An 18,596-nucleotide genomic window follows, 5' to 3' on the forward strand; every position below is an offset into this window, starting at 1 on the left:
GCCCTCTTAACAGTTGATTCTTAACAGCTCACCTCAGATTCTGTGGCCGTTCGTGGTAACTTAATGTGTGTGGCTTTGATCCCGATCTGCAAGAATGAACATTTAAAACAGGTACATGGCAAAAGGACTTGAGACGTGGGCCCATTTCTTCTACAGATGTGACTAAGACAAACCAGGAGGTGGTAGGCATCATTTCACCCTCATATATCCTGAAGAATGAGTCTCTCACTTTGGTCCATCCATTGTTTATTTGTTAACTGTCACCATGGCACTTAAGCAGTTTTATGTCCACTATTCCTGCTCTTTAGAAGCAAGCGGATCACTGATTAGAAAACATTCCAGGGCAAACCAGAGGCTGAAGCTCTGTCACCCATTTCTAACTTGTGAAATACATAAACTGAAGTCTGCTGTGGGCAATAAAAGTTTTTGTGGGGGGAGCAAAGAGGGGAAGGGGTGGCAGACAGGACCTGGGGAGGGGGAGGGGTAAGAGTGGAGGGGGGTGGCGTTGGCGCCGCTGTTCTGGGCTTTACCTCTTCAGCAGCCTTCAGCTTCACCTTTATATAAAGATTAGAATCATCTCTGTTGCCAACCTAGAATAATAAAGACATGCAAATCGGATGATTAGGAAAAGGCAAAGTGTATGGAAAAGCTTCTAAAATTTTAGTTTTGATAAAAGGAATATTTAATCACGAGACTCCTGTTAGGATGGACATAATCCTAGCTCACACGGGCAAAGGGCAGTCTGCTGCCCTCAAGACAGAGGAAGAAGCACGCAGAAGCCAAATACCCTGCCCCACCATGGTAGGTCTCACTATGTTCCCTGTTTTATTTCCCCCCCCCTGTTTCTTTAATCACGGACATATTTAGTTTTCCATTGTAAATATTTATCTAAAAATTTCCTTTACAAATATTTTTCCATGTTTCGGTGGTTCACATTTGTCCTTTTCAAAGCTGAAACGTCCTCTCGGGGTGATATGCCACAATAAGTTTGGTTTCTCCCAAAACTGCAGAGGGAGAACTGGTACGTCCTTGACACCAAAGGTAACTGATGCAAGGTTGCTTTAAACAGGACAACCGTAGAGAAAGAAGCTGGCCCTAGGAAAAGAGTATCTCCAGGTCTGGTCACGCTGATGCCGTTACTGGAAGTTCCCCTCAGGCTCACAGAACACAGCCTTACTTGTAGCTGCAGGTGTCCTTTATAGAGAAGTCTCAGTTTTGCCAGTGCGAATTTGAATTTCAAGAGCCAGATGAATGCGGTGAGGGGAATTTGATTTTTCTATGGGTTATTTGCACCTAAGTGCATTAAGTGTTTCCTGTGGGGCTTCCCTAGAATTTCAGTGCCTCTCATGTTTCATTTTCATCATTTTATATATATGATCTTTGCCCCTATCATCCAACCTTCATTGATTCAGTTACCAGATTTAATACACCCTGGGATTTTTAGATCAAAGTAGGAAATAGAGTACTGTTTTTTTCATTTTTATTAATATTGTAAACAAAGAATTTTGCCTGCCATTTCAGTTCTATACGGATCAAGTCATTAGCCCCTGCAGTTGCTGACCTGCAAGTATACCCTGAAAGGAATTCAGGGTGCAGCATCCCATGTTTTGGAATATATGGGCCCCTTAGATAGTTCAAATGCATGTCTCAGGAAGAATTTCAATGATCCCAGATTCTTGCATCTTTCCACACATAGAAAAGCCCTAAAAGTATTAACTGAGGGGACTTCCCTGGTGGTGCAGTGGTTAAGAATCCACCTGCCAATGCAGGGGACATGGGTTTGAGTCCTGGTCTGGGAAGATCCCACATGCGGCAGAGCAGCTAAGCCCGCGAGCCACAACTACTGAGCCTGAGCTCTAGAGCCAGCGAGCCACAATTACTAAGCCCATGTGCCACAACTACTGAAGTCCATGCACCTAGAGCCCGTGCTCCGCAACAAGAGAAGCCACCGCAATGAGAAGCCCACGCACCGCAACAAAGAGTAGCCCCCGCTCACCACAACTAGAGAAAGCCCGCGTGCAGCAGTGAAGACCCGACGCAGCCAAAAATTAAACAAATGAATATATTTATTTTTTTAAAAAAGTATTAACTGAGATAGCTGATCCTGTGACCAGCAGTAGCCTTTCACTGAGATCTTGACTGCCTGTATCCCCCAGCCCAAATTCGCACACACACACATATATATATATACTGGCTCCTCCCCTACCTCTTTGGAACAGTTTCTCTGAGCAATTAGAAACTGTCACTGTCTCCTAGGCTATAGCACTCAGTAAGATATTGAATAAACTCAACTCACAGCTCTCACACTGTACATTTTTTAAGTTGAAAATATTTATAACTACAATTAGTTATTTCAACTCGGAGATTAAATGGTTTTATCACTCACTGCCAGGTTTGTTTTTTTTTTTAAATAAATTACAACTTCTCTGTTCTATACTTTTATCTTCACCTCTCATGTAGCTAAATGCAACTGTAAGTCACTTTTCCAGGAAATGTGTGTGGGCATTTTCCTGAGTCTGTGTGCACCTGAAAATATTTCTCTGCTGTCTTTGCACTTGAAGGCACGTTTGGCTGAGTTTGGAGTCATGACATTTTCCTTCAGAGTTGCCGTCTTTGGCATCTAGTGTGACAGAAGTCTGAAGTCTTTTGTTGTTGTTCCTTTATAGCTAACTTTTCTCTCTGAATGTTTCTAAAGGAATTTTTCTGAAACTCCAAAACTACCACCAGTTTTTTAACAGAAAGCTTAACAGTTATGAGCATATGTTAAAATCTTACTGTAATCCTAATGCAAAGAAAAAGACCTCTTAAGATCCAGTTCACATATTCTCATACAGGCATTTCATAGGGAAAAATGGTTATATAATCATTGATAGACTGGATGCAAAAAGAATGTTTAGTTGAAGAACAGTAGATTCTTGACTGACAGGCAAGTGGGTGGATGGCCTACTGGTTTCCCAGAACAAATCTTAATCCCATTATAGTTTATTTAAAAAAAAAAATCACTTAAGCATTTTATCAGAAATACCAATTTCTTCCTTGAAGGAGGTGAATTACATCATCCAAAAAACGTCCTATTGAGACAGAAAAGGAAGTGGGCAGGGCACAACCATTACAAGAATGACACAACCATTAAGAACAGGATACCACAAAAATCGGTTAGAACACATTAGGTCCAAGATGGTGGAAGAGTCTACTTCCAGTGGACCTTGAGCCTTATTATACACTCATTGTAATATATTAGCATATGCTAAATGACACACCCATGGGTGCCATGACAGTTCCGAGGCTGACCATAAAAGGCCCATGACCATAAAAGGACCATAAAAGGTCCAAAAGCAGCACGTGGCCCAATTCCTGGAAGTCCCTGCCCCTCCTCCAAAATACCTGGACTAATCCTCCCACTTGTTAGCCTATGAAATTACCCAGCCCATACAAACTAGCCACCCCCACACCACAGAACCACTCTCTCCTTTTAAGATGGCCTACACTGTCTATGGAACGTGTACCTCTCTAAATAAACTTGCTTTCACTTCACTATGGCTCACTCTTGAATTCTTTCCTATGCAAAGCCAAGGACCCTCACCTGGCAGCCTGTCTGAGGGACTCACCCGAGACCTGGGATATGACTATCCTCTTGCGCCCCATTTTTCCTACAACACTGACTTGGAACAAGTTAGGGACTTTTTTTTTTTTTTTTTTTTTTTTACACCAGGAATCTACAAACTGTTTCTATAGAGGGCCAGGCAGCATATATTTTAGGTTTTTCAGGCCACATACTCTGTCATACCTTCTTTTTTAACCATTTACAACCCTGAGCAGTTTCGGACATGGGCCACAGTTTACCAATCCCTGTTTTACACCATAAAATATCTTGGGTATTGGTCTACTGATTAATTTTTCTTCGGCTCCAGGAGCCTTTTGTAAACATTCAGGCCAATTGAGTTTATTTTTTTTGTTTTGTCCATGTCTTTTGTGAGGACTGAATAAGTTACTATATATAAAGCGCCTTAGGGCTTCTCTGGTGGTGCAGTGGTTAAGAATCTGCCCGCCAATGCAGGGGACATGGGTTCAAGCCCTGGTCCAGGAAGATCCCACATGCCGCAGAGCAACTAAGCCCGTGTGCCATAACTACTGAGCCTGCGCTCTACAGCCCACAAGCCGCAACTACTGAGCCTGCATACCTAGAGCCTGTGCTCTGCAACGAGAAGCCACCGCAATGAGAAGCCCGCGCACCGCAAGGGAGAGTAGCCCCTGCTCTCTGTGACTACAGAAAAGCCCGTGCGTAGCAACGAAGACCCAACACAGCCAAAAATAAAATAAATAAAATAAATAAATTTATAAAAAGCACTTTAAATAATACCTGGTAGGAAGTAAGTGTTATTATACTATTAATAACTATTTTATGAAAATACAGCCTCATTTGTATCATTTTTTTAAAAAATTTTAATTTATTTTTTGGCTGCGTTGGGTCTTTGTTGCTGTGCGCGGGCTTCCTCTAGTTGCAGTGAGCGGGGGCTACTCTTCGTTGTGGTGCATGGGCTTCTCATTGTGGTGGCTTCTCTTGTTGCGGAGCATGGGCTCTAGGTGTGTGGGCTTCAATAGTTGTGGCTCATGGTCTCCAGAGCACAGGAGCAGCAGTTGTGGCACACGGGCTTAGTTGCTCCGTGGCATGTGGGATCTTCCCAGACCAGGGCTCAAACCCATGTCCCCTGCATTGGCAGGTGGATTCTTAACCACTGGGCCACCAGGGAAGTCCATCATTTGTAGCTCTTGTGATGAAAACCCAAGTCGTAATTTCCGTTAAGTATTTAACTATTTGGAAGTTATCAGTCTGCTGTTTTAAAAGAAATTCCAACTTGTAGATATATATGCCTGGACCAGATCCTGAATATCCTTAATACAATGCTAATGAATTAGAAAAACAAATGGGAAAAGCAAATTGATTTTGGAGACAGATAGAGCTGGGTTCATACCCAGACTCAGTACCTTCATTTCTGTGGCTTTGGGCAAGCTACCCAAGATCTTTGACCACCAGTTACTGTTACTGAACACAAGTTAGGGTGCTCCAGGCACAGTGAGGCCAAACAACCTGAAATGTCAGAGTTTGGAGCAAAGAATGGTTTATTGCAGGGCCGAGCAAGGAGAATGGGTGGCTCATACTCTAAAACCCCAAACTCCCTGATGGTTTTGAGGGAGATGTTTTTATAGACAAAATTTGGGTTGCGGGCTACAGGGTATGTGACTTTCTTTTCATTGGTTGATGGTGAGGTAACAGGGTGGTATTCCAGGAATCTTGTGCTCAGCCTGAAGTTGCCATCCTCCACCTGGGGGTCTTAGTTCTGCAGAAGAACTCAAAGATATTGTTATGTATATTCCCTGAGGGGGAACTAGGACCCTGCCCCAAGGCTGTGCTGCACCACTGTTTCTAGACTGCTCCTTCCGTGTTTCTGCCTCCCCTCCCTTCCCTGATTAGCAACTGTTTGAATCTGTCCTATGGAACTCAGGGAAGGTCAAGGAGGCTGAATGAAGCCGATTTCCAACAAACAAGACATGGGGAACACAGGAAGGATTTGTACCAGGGAGGGCCCCACAGGGTCGTGCTCGGTTTCATACAGCTCCCATCTTGTAGGGGTAGCATAAAAATCAGAACAACTCGTAATATATACAAATCATTTGAACTACAGGAGCCACTCTACATAAGCAGAACTGTTGTTCCTTCTGTAAAGGATGGGGAGAGTGGGTGTAGCTGGATGGATTGTGAGCAGATTTGCATTTTGACAAGGGCTACATTTGCAGTTAAAAGGACTGGAAGCATCCAGATCAGAAGCCTGTAAGCAGGTGACTAGTGGCCCAGAGGGTGGGAGCGGTAGAAATCAAAAGGAGGGAAGATATCCCAAGAGCTTCCCCGAGACATTACCAATAGTACCTTAGTCCCTAAGGGGATGTAGAGAGCAAGGAGGTGTCCAAAAGAGATAGCTCAGGTTTCTAGTTTGAATGTGTGGGAAAATGGTGGTGTCTGTCACCAGGATGGAAAAAAAACGAGGTCTGAGGTGGCACAGATGTGATTACAACATAATCTGTGAGGCTTGCATCATAGAAAGATGTTGATTCTGGTGCTAAAGTACAAGATTAAAATATTCTACCACTGTTTTATTGCAAGGACATAAGAGACAAAGTGCAGAACAGTGTTTATGTAACAAAAACACTATGAAATCAATAAATTTAACATAGGAGTTTGGAAATCAATTTTTAAAAAGCAGGAAAAAAAAAACCCTCAATGTTGCTACAAAAAGGTTTACAGAAACGGATTTCTTGTCTACGACATTTACTCTTGCTACAACAAACAATTCACAAGAATAAGCCAAGAAATAACTGGTCCCACAGAAGTACCAAGTGGACACCCACAACATATACCTTCGATTCTTAGTAATTTTGCGAAAATGGAAAATCCATCACAGCACAGGACATACCAGGCAGAACAGGCAGGCCTTCTGTGCTTTTCTTCTCAACTAAGGCCTCTCAGATAATGAATAGCAATGGGGGAAAATATTTAAGTACTATTCACTCTGAAATTCTTGATGAATATGGAACAGAAACTTAGCAAGGGATTAAATGACATACATGGAGACATACATACAGAGAGAAATGTGAAGTGAGGAAGCAGGTGTTTCTGAAGGGAATTTCAAATGCAAGCTGTCAGTTTCCTGTCATCCCAATAAACCCTTCAAACATTCATTTGTACATCTGGCCACATGACACATATTTATTAAATACCTCCTGCCTATTTATTGAAGGCCTCTTACTGGATGAATCTGGAGCTCTTGAAAGAAACCTCAGATAGAAAGTATTCTCCTAGGGGTGGGATAGGGAGGGTGGGAGGGAGGGAGACGCAAGAGGGAAGAGATATGGGAACATATGTATATGTATAACTGATTCACTTTGTTGTAAAGCAGAAACTAACACACCATTGTAAAACAGTTATACTCCAATAAAGATGTTTAAAAAAAAGAAAGTATTCTCCCATGTAGCTATGGGACTGCGGGAGCTCACTTAGGGAAAAAAGAAGGTAGAAAAGAAGTCTGAGGGCTAAGCACTGAGGTATTCGAGTGGTCTAGGTATCAGGAACAACAAGCAAAAAAGATTAGAGAAGGAGTGATGTCCTAGAAGCCAAGAGCCTAGAACCAGAAGAGATCCAGGTTTACAAGTTCCTGACCTACAGCTGATATCTGGGGTCAGATAAAACTGCATAAGGCAACGGTTCCCAAAGCGCGGTTCACACACTCTTGCGGGAACCCCAACACCCTTTCAGAAGATTTGCGAGTGCCATAATACTATGATGTCATTTGCCTTTTTCACAGTATTGACATCTGTATTGAGGCTTCACAAGTTAGGCTGTGTAAGACTGCTGATGACTTAGCACTACATCAAGACAATGGCACCAACCTGTACTAGTCACACAGTCTCAGTTAAAAAAAAAAAAAGATACCAATTTCACTTAGAAGTGCTCTTGATGAAGCAGTTAAAATTATTTTTATTAAACGTTGACCCTTGAGTACATGTCTTTTTAATATTCTGCATAAAGAATGGGGAAGCAATCACAAAGCACTTCTGCTGCATACAGAAGTGGTTGCCACCAGGAAAAGCACTTGAGCTTTCTTGCCTTGCAAGCAGAACTAGCAGATTTTTAAATGGAACACCATCTTTACTTAAAAGAACAACTGACAAATAATGATTATTTGGGCTTGAATATTTGGCAAATATTTTCTCAAAACTGGATAAAGTGAGCCTACTACTTCAAGGAAAATAACTAATAGTATTAATTACCAATGACAAAATTTGAGCTTTCAAGCAAAAATTGGTATTTACGTACTCCTGTGAGCTTGACAACTTCTCAACACTTAAAGACTTTTCTGATAAGTTTGTTGGTGATATTAATGATTATGATTTTTAAAATATTTCATATTGAAATGTGATTTGGAAGACCTGCATAATTCAGTGAACCATTATTTTCCAAATGGGGAATGAAGGACATAACAAAACCAGACACAGGTAAATAGCCATTCAAATTGCAACATAAAACAAGATTTTGATTTAACAAAGTATGAAAGTTCACTGATAACAGTTTCAGAGTCCACATTGCAACTACCTTTTTTTTTTTTTTTTTTTTTTTTGCGGTACGCGGGCCTCCCACTGCTGTGGCCTCTCCCGTTGCGGAGCACAGGCTCCGGACGCGCAGGCTCAGCAGCCATGGCTCTGGGGCCCAGCCGCTCCGCGGTATGTGGGATCTTCCCGGTCCGGGGCACGAACCCGTGTCCCCTGCATTGGCAGGCGGACTCTCAACCACTGCGCCACCAGGGAAGCCCCCTGCAACAACCTTTTAAAAACTTTACTTACTGAGTCCTTATAGTATTAAAGAAAAATATCCACAACTATTTGGGAAGACTATTAAAAGAACTCTTCCTTTTACAACCATACAACTGTATAAGGTCAGATGTTCTCCATATATTTCAATCAAACCAGCATAGCAAGAGATTGAATATAGAAGCAGATGAAGCAGATGGGAATCCAGCTGTCTTCGATTAAGCCAGATAGCACAGGATTTTGCAAAAATGTAAAACAATGCCCCTCTTCTCACTCAATTTTGTTTCTAAAAGTTACTTTGTCATAAAAATGTTACTTATGCTAACACACAGTGAGGTTACTCTTGGCATTTTAAAATATACAAATGTCTTTAAAACTCTTAGTTTTAATTTCTAAATAGTATATATCAATGGATAAGTCCATATAAACTAAAGTTTACAGGGTTGTAAAGGGTCCTAAGACCAAAGGTCAAGAGATACTGGATTAGGGAAAGGTACCCACAGAGAACAGGGGAGGTGAAGAGCTGAAGAGGAGGAGCCTGCAAAGAGAAACTGAAAAGGTCTGAGGTTTCACAGAAGCCAAAAAAAAAAGAGGAAGAGCTTTGATGTGCCTGCTGTCTTAAATGCTATCCAGCGATTGAGAAAGGAAGAAAGATATTAGTAGAAATACACTATCACAATACCTGTAAAATTGCCAGGCCTGGTGTGAAACCAGGTGCTTGTTCCTTCATCTGAATGACTTGGTTCTTCAGTCTCTCCCTTATTTGCCTAGAGAAACAGGAAAAAATTGGAGTTAACATTTAATGTTTCAAGCCACAAATAAGCAGTATGTATTACTGGATGTATTTCTCTTTTAAATTAAAAACACCTTAATTAACAGACATTATCTGATATAATATGTACCCTGTACCCCCCATCAATTTTCCAGGCCTCAAGTAGACATGGATCTTTTCTAACTCTTACTGACACTGACAGGGCCATGGGGTATGCGCCAGTTTAGAACATACTAGTTGAATATATAAAATAGACAATCAACAGGGACCTACTGTATAATACAGTGAACTCTACTCAATATTCTGTAATAACCTAAATGGGAAAAGAATCTGAAGAATAGATACATGTATATGTATAACTGAATCACTCTACTGTACACCTGAAACTGAAACATTGTAAATCAACTAACTCCAATATAAAATTAAAAATAATTTAAAAAATACTAGTTGATGGCATTCAAAATCACACAGTGAACAAATAAAAACTTGGACCAGTACTTCTGGAAGGCTGCTAATCGTCATCTTTTTCAGCCTTTCCACTCTTCAGGTGCTGTAGGAAAAAAGTTTGCAGGAAAGAACTCAAGCTCACACCTTCTGTTCAACCTACCCTACCTAGTAAGATGATCACAGGGTATCCACATAAGGCTGAATGATAAATCAATGAATCCCACTTTGAATTCAGTAAGAATTTACAAATTATATCCTAATTCACAAAAGAATTTTCCTTACTCAAGGTTGAAAGTATAACCTCTTGTGAAACAAAGATACATCAATTTACTAACACACAACTCTCAACAATACAATGACATCAAATAAATTACATTACATCTATAAGTAAACATTCAAAGTACTCCAACCTTGTCCAGTTATGATACAGTTATTAACTTGAACAGGATCTGTCTCTCCTGAAGAACCAGTTTTGTCATTTATCTTTTTTCATCTTAAACCGCACTTGACAAACAAATATACCCGGACGTTAGCAAGCATCTCTTCCCTCATCCTAATTTGGTTACTCCCTTCCCCAGTTCTCCACACTTGACAAATATCTGGCATAAAAAGGCACAGGAGTCACAAAAACAGATTATGTGTATTAGCCTAGTAAATGGTAAGAATGTTGAACGATACAAGGAGTCATACCAAAGACTTCAAAATCTTCTAAGCTAATAGCCTTGTTTTTTCAAATCAGTATTCTATAAATCATATCATTCAAAAGAAGTATTAATGGACTGTTGGATTTCCTCTTACTGGGATGGGATCTGACCTGAACAGACGCCACAATTCTGCTCTGACACAGACGACAGGAGATACTATAGCTGCCAAGTTTTCCCTAGGCTGCCACTGAAACTCCCCAGCAGTTCCAGCCACAGCTGTTTCTCCTGCATGAGGATCAGAAGTGCTGCCCGGAGAGCTGCAGAAGGTCTTTCCCAGAGGCCAAGTTTCCAGACTCCACTCTCTCCTCTCCCCTTCCTTCCCCAACCACTGTATGAACACAAAGTGCTAAGCAAAGGTTTCCATTGCTTCTCCTTAACCCTCTCGACCCAAACAAAACCCACGGTTTGGGGTGGGGGTAAAGAGCCCACCATTCCTGGCACAATGTGAGACAGTAAGGAGACACAACAGTGAAAAGAAGTGAACACGTCTGAGACTCTCAATAACCCTCTGAAGTATGCGAGGGAGAAAAAGCTTTCTTACTCCTGCTCACAGATGTAGACACAGGCTCTAAGCAGTCAGGTCGGGTGGCTTTCCCAGGGCCAATTTATAGAAAGAACAGCAAGTGCAAAGGCCCTGAGTGGGTAATTGAGGCCCAAGGGGAAGCAGTAATCAAATGAGGTATACAGTCATTTATTTGGAATGTGATGGGAAGCCATTAGAGGGTTTTCAACAGGGATGACATGATTGGACTTACATTTTTAAAAAATAGATCTTTATTGGAGTATAATTGCTTCACAATACTGTGTTAGCTTCTGTTGTGCAACAAAGCGAATCAGCCATATGCATACACATGTCTCCATATGCCCTCCCTCTTGAGCCTCCCTCCCACCCTCCCTATCCCACCTCTCTAGGTCATCGCAAAGCACCGAGCCGATCTCCCTGTGCTATGCTGCTGCTTCCCACCACCCATGTATTTCACACTTGGTAGTGTATGTATGTCGATGCTACTCTCACTTCACCCCAGCTTCACCCTCCCACCCCATGTCCTCAAGTCCATTCTCTAAGTCTACCTCTTTATTCCTGCCCTGCAACTAGGTTCGTCAGCACCAAAAATGTGAAACACTTCATGAATTTGCATGTCATCCTTGCACAAGGGACATGCTAATCTACTCTGTATCGTTCCAATTTTAGTATATGTGCTGCCAAAGTGAGCACCGGACTTACATTTTTAAAGGATTATTCTGGCTGCTGAATTGGGAACAGACCCGAGAGGGAACGGTGAGAATCAGGGACAGCAGCAAGAAGTCACTGCAATTGCAAAATCCAGGCCAGAGGTGATGGTGGTTTGGATTAAGGTATCAGTGGTAAGTTTTAGTATATCTAGAATATATCTGCTGGCAAGAAGCAGATGTATTCTAGATATACTAAACATGAAACACAGAGGAAATGCCAGGGCTACAGATGACTCTCAGGTTTTGGAGGTTGTGAAATGGAGCTGGGAAGACGGACAACTACAAATACTTTAAGAACAGAGCAGATTTCATACTGATACAGTGAATTTATTTACCAAATCTTATAAGGATTGTAGAATAAGTAAGCATTTGAGACTCAAGGAAGGAATCTAGGGACAAATAAAAATAATACTTACACCCAGCAGGTAGCAAACTATAGGAACCCAGTACTACAAAGTGGTATAGGTGGAAAATGTTGTTTCAGCCCAGTAGGTTAAGAGCAAAGAACAAAATGTTCTGTATTTTCTATGCTATAATTTAAATGGGTCTAAGTATGCATTTTTTTTCCCCTAAAAAAGATTATAGCTTGAGATCAGTTATACTGACTCCCTTAAACTTTTTCTAAGAAGCAGGACTGTTTTAAAAGTTGCATTAGCAGGGATATTCTTCCAACTACAAAGATTTGTTTAAAAGCTAACACTTGGGCCTCTTACTGAGACATGACCAGAATAGCAATGAGACATTTTTAAGTGCACATAAACCACAATCAGCATGAACTAGACAGCCCAGAACACTAAAAACCAGTCGAAAATTTTCTGCCCTGGAGAGGAAAAAAGAAAAAAATCAAGACAACTGTAATTACATCTCTGTTAAGTCCCTTAAAATTTTTTTCCTGCCTGGTTTTCTCGGTTGGCCACTAACCGAAGCACCTTAAAACAAAAAGTGGAACAACAAAAGCCAAGTGTCAGGTGTGTCTGAAGTTGAAGAAACTACAGAAGAAGAACATGGAGAGAAAAATTAATACTCCCTCCCTCGTCTATCTTTATTTTAGGGTCATAGAGCTGTGATGAATTAAATGGTGAGAACTCCTTTAATTTTTATAGCTCATTTTCAGAAAGTATAAATGCTATAATGGAACAACTTTCAAATCAGTGAAACCTCCTAAATAAACAGAAACTTCCTTGAATTGCAGATGCCTCCCATTTCTATCCTTGGCCCCACGAGTTATACCATCCTCGTAAAGATTCTGGGGGCAAAGTGAGGCAGAAGTGGGCATGTGGAGAAACACCCCTGATCCCTGAATAGAACTACACATGCCAGTCACACAATCTTCCATCAACATTCTCTAAAATCTAAGGGAAGACATATCTCAATCTTGATGTAGGAGAAATCAGTACTAGAGCGCCAATGAAGGTAGCAGGACCAAGTAGCAGTAAACCATTGAAGTCTCTCTGGTCCTGATGGACAGATACTAGTAAAATAGTCATAGCTAATTAAACATGAACAGACACAGATGCAGTTTTAGCTAAGTTACTACTGGTATCTAGTGGGTAGAGGCTAGGGATACAACTACATATCCTACAATGCACGGGACACAGAACAACAAAGAATTATCCAGCCCCAATGTTAATAGTGCCCAAGGATGAGAAACCCTGCTACTGGCCAATAAAATGCAATGTTTGGGGTTATCTTTTCTAAGGTGCAAAAATGACAGTGGAAATCATTTATAGCTCAACCTGTCAAAATTTGTTTGAATCTCTACGGATAAGAGTTATTTGCATGACTATCAGTTTTCTCCAAGTTGATTTCTCCCACATATAGATGTCAAAGAGCCTAGTCAACAAAAGTCAAAGGTGTACATCCCTACAGAATCGCATCACCCTTGAAGAGTCCTAGTCAGAGCCTAATATCTCTAACAGTCACCCAGATCTCTTGCCTCAACTCTTGTACAATTATTCCTGAAAAAGTCCATTACAAATTTCAACTCATTCTGTTTTACATAATGGCCTATTTTCAAATTTTGGACATCTTATGACTGAGAGAAAAAAGCATCACTAAAATATAACGTAACAAGGACATTTCAACAGAAGCTACAGGTAGGAAAAGGAGGCGGTAAAGGGTATTTAGCTACATGAGTAAGAAATCTACATGACGGGGGAAAAAAGCTGCCCAGTCAACAAGCACTGAAATGTAGCACAGGCTTAGAGGAATTTGCAAATGATCTTCAAGAGGTCCACAGAATAGGCCTTTAGTAACTAATCAGAGAAAAATCAAGAACATTCATCTTCAACATGCAGGGCTATTCTAAACAAGGACATACATTTCTCACCCTCCCCCACCCCCACAAGGAGACTGTTGTAAGATTTTACAATACAGTACAACACAAATGTCTGATTTCATCTGCTTTATTTTCATTTTGTTCATTTGCTGTTTTATGTTTCATTACAACTGTTACACTGCTAAAAACTTCTTCAAATTTTCTGAAAAACTTAACATGTAGTTCCTTGTAAAAACAATTGAGGCCACCTAGTGTTCCAAGAAAGGCATATATTTCAAATTCCTAGTTAGTTAAGTCAAATTAAAAGATTAAATTACCTCCTTGTTGAAGAACATTATTTGCAAATGATGCAACCAACAAGGGCTTAATTTCCAAAATATACAAACAACTCACATAACTCAATAACAAAAAAATAAGCAACCCAATCAAAAAAACGGTCAGAAGACCTAAACAGACATTTCTCCAAAGAAGACATACAGATGACCAAGAGGCACATGAAAAGATGCTCAACATGACTAATTAGAGAAATGCAAATCAAAACTACAATGAGGAATCACCTCACACTAGTTACAATGGGCATCATCAACAAATCTACAAACAGTAAATGCTGGAGAGGGTGTGGAGAAAAGGGAACCCTCCTACATTGTTGGTGGGAATGTAAATTGGCGCAGCCACTATGGAAAACAGCATGGAGGTTCCTCAAAAAACTAAAAATAGAGTTGCCAAATGATCCAGCAATCCCCTCCTGGGCATATATCTGGACAAAACTGTAATTCAAAAAGATACATGCACCCTTACGTTCATAGCAGCACTATTCACAATAGCAACACACCCAATAGCCTGGCTGGGTGGCCTCGTTAAGACCCAGCAGAAGGTCCCACTCTCAGGTACTCTCACTTGCTCTCCTGCACAGGCTCCCAGAGTGAAGCCAGCTTTGACAGTCAAGGTTCCATGGACCTTCAGAAAGGCCCACACTTTGGAGCTCATTACAGGCAAATCTTTTTAAGCACAAAAAGGCTTTCAGGTACTTTATCTCCAGGACAAAATGAAAAGCCTATCAACTTCACTGTGGTGAGCAACTCTTTTTACATTAAATAGTTCTTCTAGCCCTGTAGCTAAACATATAGTCATGGTTCCATTTTTATCTTTGAACAATAAGATACATTCTAATTTTAAGCCTCCAGATAATAAGCCAGCTGCCGCAGATAAAGCTTGGATAAACACAAACACCACGTGCTTGTTCAACAGGTACTCTCTAAGCACCAATTTAATGAAACTTAACTATGTGCCGGAGACTGCTCTAAATGCTTTTGAAGTCATGACTCATTTAATTTTAACAACCTTATGAATTGGGTGGCCAACATATAGATGAGGAAGCTAGGGCACAAGTAAGTAAACTAAGTCACCCAGTGGTTCTGGAGGAGGGAGCAGCACTGCAACTAGCCCTGGGGACACCATCCATCCACAGGGAGCTGCGTTACAAACACACCAACCCGCTGTGCTCAACCTACGACTCGGAGCACCTTCTCTCAGTGGCCTGACAAGTGGCAAACCGTCTGTCTCTTCCGTCTTTCTAAAAGACTTAATCAAGAAAAATGCCACCCATGGAGGGAGCAGGCTCAACCATAGCAAACAAACAGAAGGAAAGGTCAAACAAATCACACAACACTTAGTAGGCCCCACTCTGAAAAGCACACGGATGTAAGAATTGTGGTTTCTGGTCTAAAAGCCAAATCAGGGTGGTTTTTCTAACACTATTTTCCACACACACCCCCTTTGTACAATCTCTTTAGGAGCTCCTCCCTTAAACCAGGGTAGGCTCTCACCACCATCAGTGCTCTTTCCCTCAGCCCCTCTACTCACCTTCAGTTTCTCGGAGGCCATCACTGCTGACCCCAAAGCAGTCATTTAATAACTGGTGAGGTCAAAGGTTCATGGCACAGGCTATGTTTTTGGTCAGGAACCCTCTTACGTTGGCAGGCTCACGGCCCCGCCTCCTTCAAATCTCTGCCCAGAAGTTCCTTTCACAATGAGTCTGAGCTTAATTCCCATATTCAAAATTACAACCCCCATGCCTCAGAAATCTGTCCCTCTTCCCTGCTCTGGTTTCTTCTTTGTCATTTCTCACTACCTTACATTCTGTTTCACCAATCTTACCATCTGTCTCTACATATCAGGACAGAGACTCCACGAGGGTAGGGATGTGGGCTGTTTTGTTGACTGTTATAGTCTCGTGGCTTTGAAGAGCGCCTGGCATATAGGAGGCACACAGGTATTTATTAAGTGAATAAATATCCAAAAACACATATTTGTCCCTAACCCTCAGACCTCCCCCAATTTTCAAATCCAGGCTACAACCTTGGAACTCCCCTAAGGAAGAAATGGAAGTGTTCCTTCCAAAGGGACACAGCTGGCAACTAGATCCAGGTTTCCCACAGGCAGAGAAAGAATCTGGAATGATGAAGTTTGTCCAGTCCTGGCTACCAGAAAGATATAAAGGGAGAATAAATAAAAGTAGAGAAAAGTCAGGGATGGCCTTCTCAGCAGAACGGGAAGCGTGGCAACAAGAGGAAGACTGCTATAAAGAAAAAAAATTAGTTTATGAAATTCCTTTTAGCAAAAGTAGTAAGTGCCTGACAAAGAAGCACCATGTACTGGGTGAAGACCTCGGTTCTAACTGAGCCTCTGCCATTAACCAGCCGAGTAACCTTTGGCCACATCACATCACTTTTCTTGCCTCAACTATTTCCTCAGCTTGCAGGATAGGATGGGCAGTGAACTAGATTTTGGAGAAATTCTGACTGTGGAATTCTTGACTTGCCCCATCCTTCCTCCCTTCAAGGAAGAAATTTTACAATTCAAATACTACATCAGAGAAAAAAACTGCCCAGGGAGCTGGAAGGCTTGCAAATTATGCCCCAGAGAGGCCCAACAGTGGTGGCAAACAAGGAAGCTGACCTGCAAATCTGGGGAATGAGGGATCCTTCCTTCCCTTTGACCCCAGGATCCCTGGCTGCAATGCAAGAAGTTCACTTACCTTTCCTCTCAAGAGTGTCCCTGGCCTAGTAAAAGAGGAAGGTAGGGACACCCTGCCCAGACCTTCTACCTGCAGCCCAACCTGCTCAAGCTCTAAGAACCACGTTCTTGTTCAGGATTCCCCCAGGGCCATGGTGAAGGGTCAGCTGCCTGCTGCAGCCTCAGCATGGGGAGCTGAGGGCCTGCACTACTTCATGAACCAAGCAGGCTGTCCCCCGTTCCAGAGCTCCTCTTCTCTGAGGAATTGTAAGCTCTAACTGCTCCTGGAGTCAAGCTCTCCATGAAGGTCAAGGTGCCAAGCTGTGGCAGCATCCGAAAGAGCCATTTTATAAGCACATTAAAGAAAAATCTTCTGTAAGCACAAAATCCTTAGTCTTAGTGCTTGTTTATGAATTGTGTTAGTAGGAACCAGTATCAATTAGTTCAACTGATTGCTCAACCACGGGGCACTGTAAAAGGTTATTAGCTATGTTACTTCTGAGCCAACAAGGGAGAGGAAAAGTACCTGGAACAGTCATTTCCAGAGAATGCTTTCAGTACCTGCCACCAAATCACTGCCCTATTCCTCCTCATTGATGAAACTTGGACTTAAGCATTAAGGCTTTAGGGACTTCCCTGGTGGCACAGTGGTTGAGACTCCGTGGCCCCAATGCAGGAGGCCTGGGTTCAATCCCTAGTCAGGGAACTAGACGCCGCATGCATGCCGCAACTAAGTTCGCATGCCACAGCTGAGAAGCCTGTGTGCCGCAACTAAGACCCAGCACAACCAAATAAATAAAAAAATAATATTAAAAAAAAAGAGTTAAGGCTTTAGATAAGTGGTTCTCAACCTTCAAGATGCATTAGAATCAAAGGATGAGCGTTTAAAAGATTTTTAAAATATTGAGTCCAGTGGCTTATTGCTAGCAATTCCAGTTAAATCAGTCTGTGTGGGTACCAAGCATTGAAGCTTCCTAGGAATATAATTTAGTAAAACTACCTTGGAAAAGATTGGCAATTTCTACTTATATAAATCTGCTCATATATATATGTCCTATTACTCTACAATTCTACTCTTAGGGATGTAACCAACAGAAAGGTATATATTATATGTTCCATGAAAAGACATATGAAAGGATGCTCATAGCACTATTCATAATCACCCCAAACTAGAAACCAAAATGTCCATGGATAAGCAAATAGTGGCATATTCACATAGAATACAAAACAGCTATGAGAATAAATGAACTACAACTACCTGCAACATGAAATAATTTAAGAAACACAACATTGACTGAAAGAAACCAGACACAGAAGACTTTATACTGTATGATGTCATTTATATAAAGTTCAAAACCAGGCAATACTAATCTTCAGTGTTGGAAGTCAGGATAGTAGTGATGACCTTTGTTGGGGATGGTGATGGGATGGGAGTGAGAGAGGGGCTTCCGGAATGCCAACAATGTCATTTCTTACTGGGTGCTACTCAAGTTCAGTAATGAAAAACTCATTGAGCTGTACACTGACAACAGGTGCACTTTTCTGTATGTATTCATATGTAAATAAAAAGAATTATCAAAACCAAAAAGTTCCCAAGGTGATTTTAATCTGTAGCTAATGTTGAGAACCATTGAAATAGATCTCAAGCCCAGACTTCCCTGGTGGTCCAGTGGCTAAAACTCCACGCTCCCAAAGCAGGGGACCTGGGTTCGATCCCTGGTCAGGGAACTAGATCCCACACGCTGCAACTAAAGACCCTGCATGCCGCAACGAAGACCCCGCAGGA

At 41.6% G+C, this 18,596-nt stretch overlaps 1 protein-coding gene and 1 non-coding gene across 5 annotated transcripts in view; both read right to left on the reverse strand.

Moving 5' to 3' along the window:
• Positions 1-18,596, reverse strand: part of MTHFD1 (methylenetetrahydrofolate dehydrogenase, cyclohydrolase and formyltetrahydrofolate synthetase 1) — a 60,361-nt gene that overhangs the window by 38,628 nt on the left and 3,137 nt on the right. For all 4 annotated transcript variants that reach the window (XR_010839530.1, XR_010839531.1, XM_059059061.2 and 1 more), the window contains exons 2-4: positions 9,044-9,128; positions 531-590; positions 33-86 (exon numbers count right to left, since the gene is read on the reverse strand). Coding sequence is in view for 1 of the 4 variants with exons in the window: in XM_059059061.2 (XP_058915044.1) it covers positions 33-86; positions 531-590; positions 9,044-9,128 (199 nt within the window). In the remaining 3 variants the exon portion in view is untranslated. The remainder of the gene's footprint in view (positions 1-32; positions 87-530; positions 591-9,043; positions 9,129-18,596) is intronic.
• LOC131753869 (U6 spliceosomal RNA) lies at positions 11,394-11,500 on the reverse strand. The gene has a single exon (XR_009334938.1). It is a non-coding gene; the product is annotated as a U6 spliceosomal RNA (small nuclear RNA).

This window comes from Kogia breviceps, chromosome 3, assembly GCF_026419965.1.
Source record: "Kogia breviceps isolate mKogBre1 chromosome 3, mKogBre1 haplotype 1, whole genome shotgun sequence".
Taxonomy (NCBI): domain Eukaryota; kingdom Metazoa; phylum Chordata; class Mammalia; order Artiodactyla; family Physeteridae; genus Kogia; species Kogia breviceps.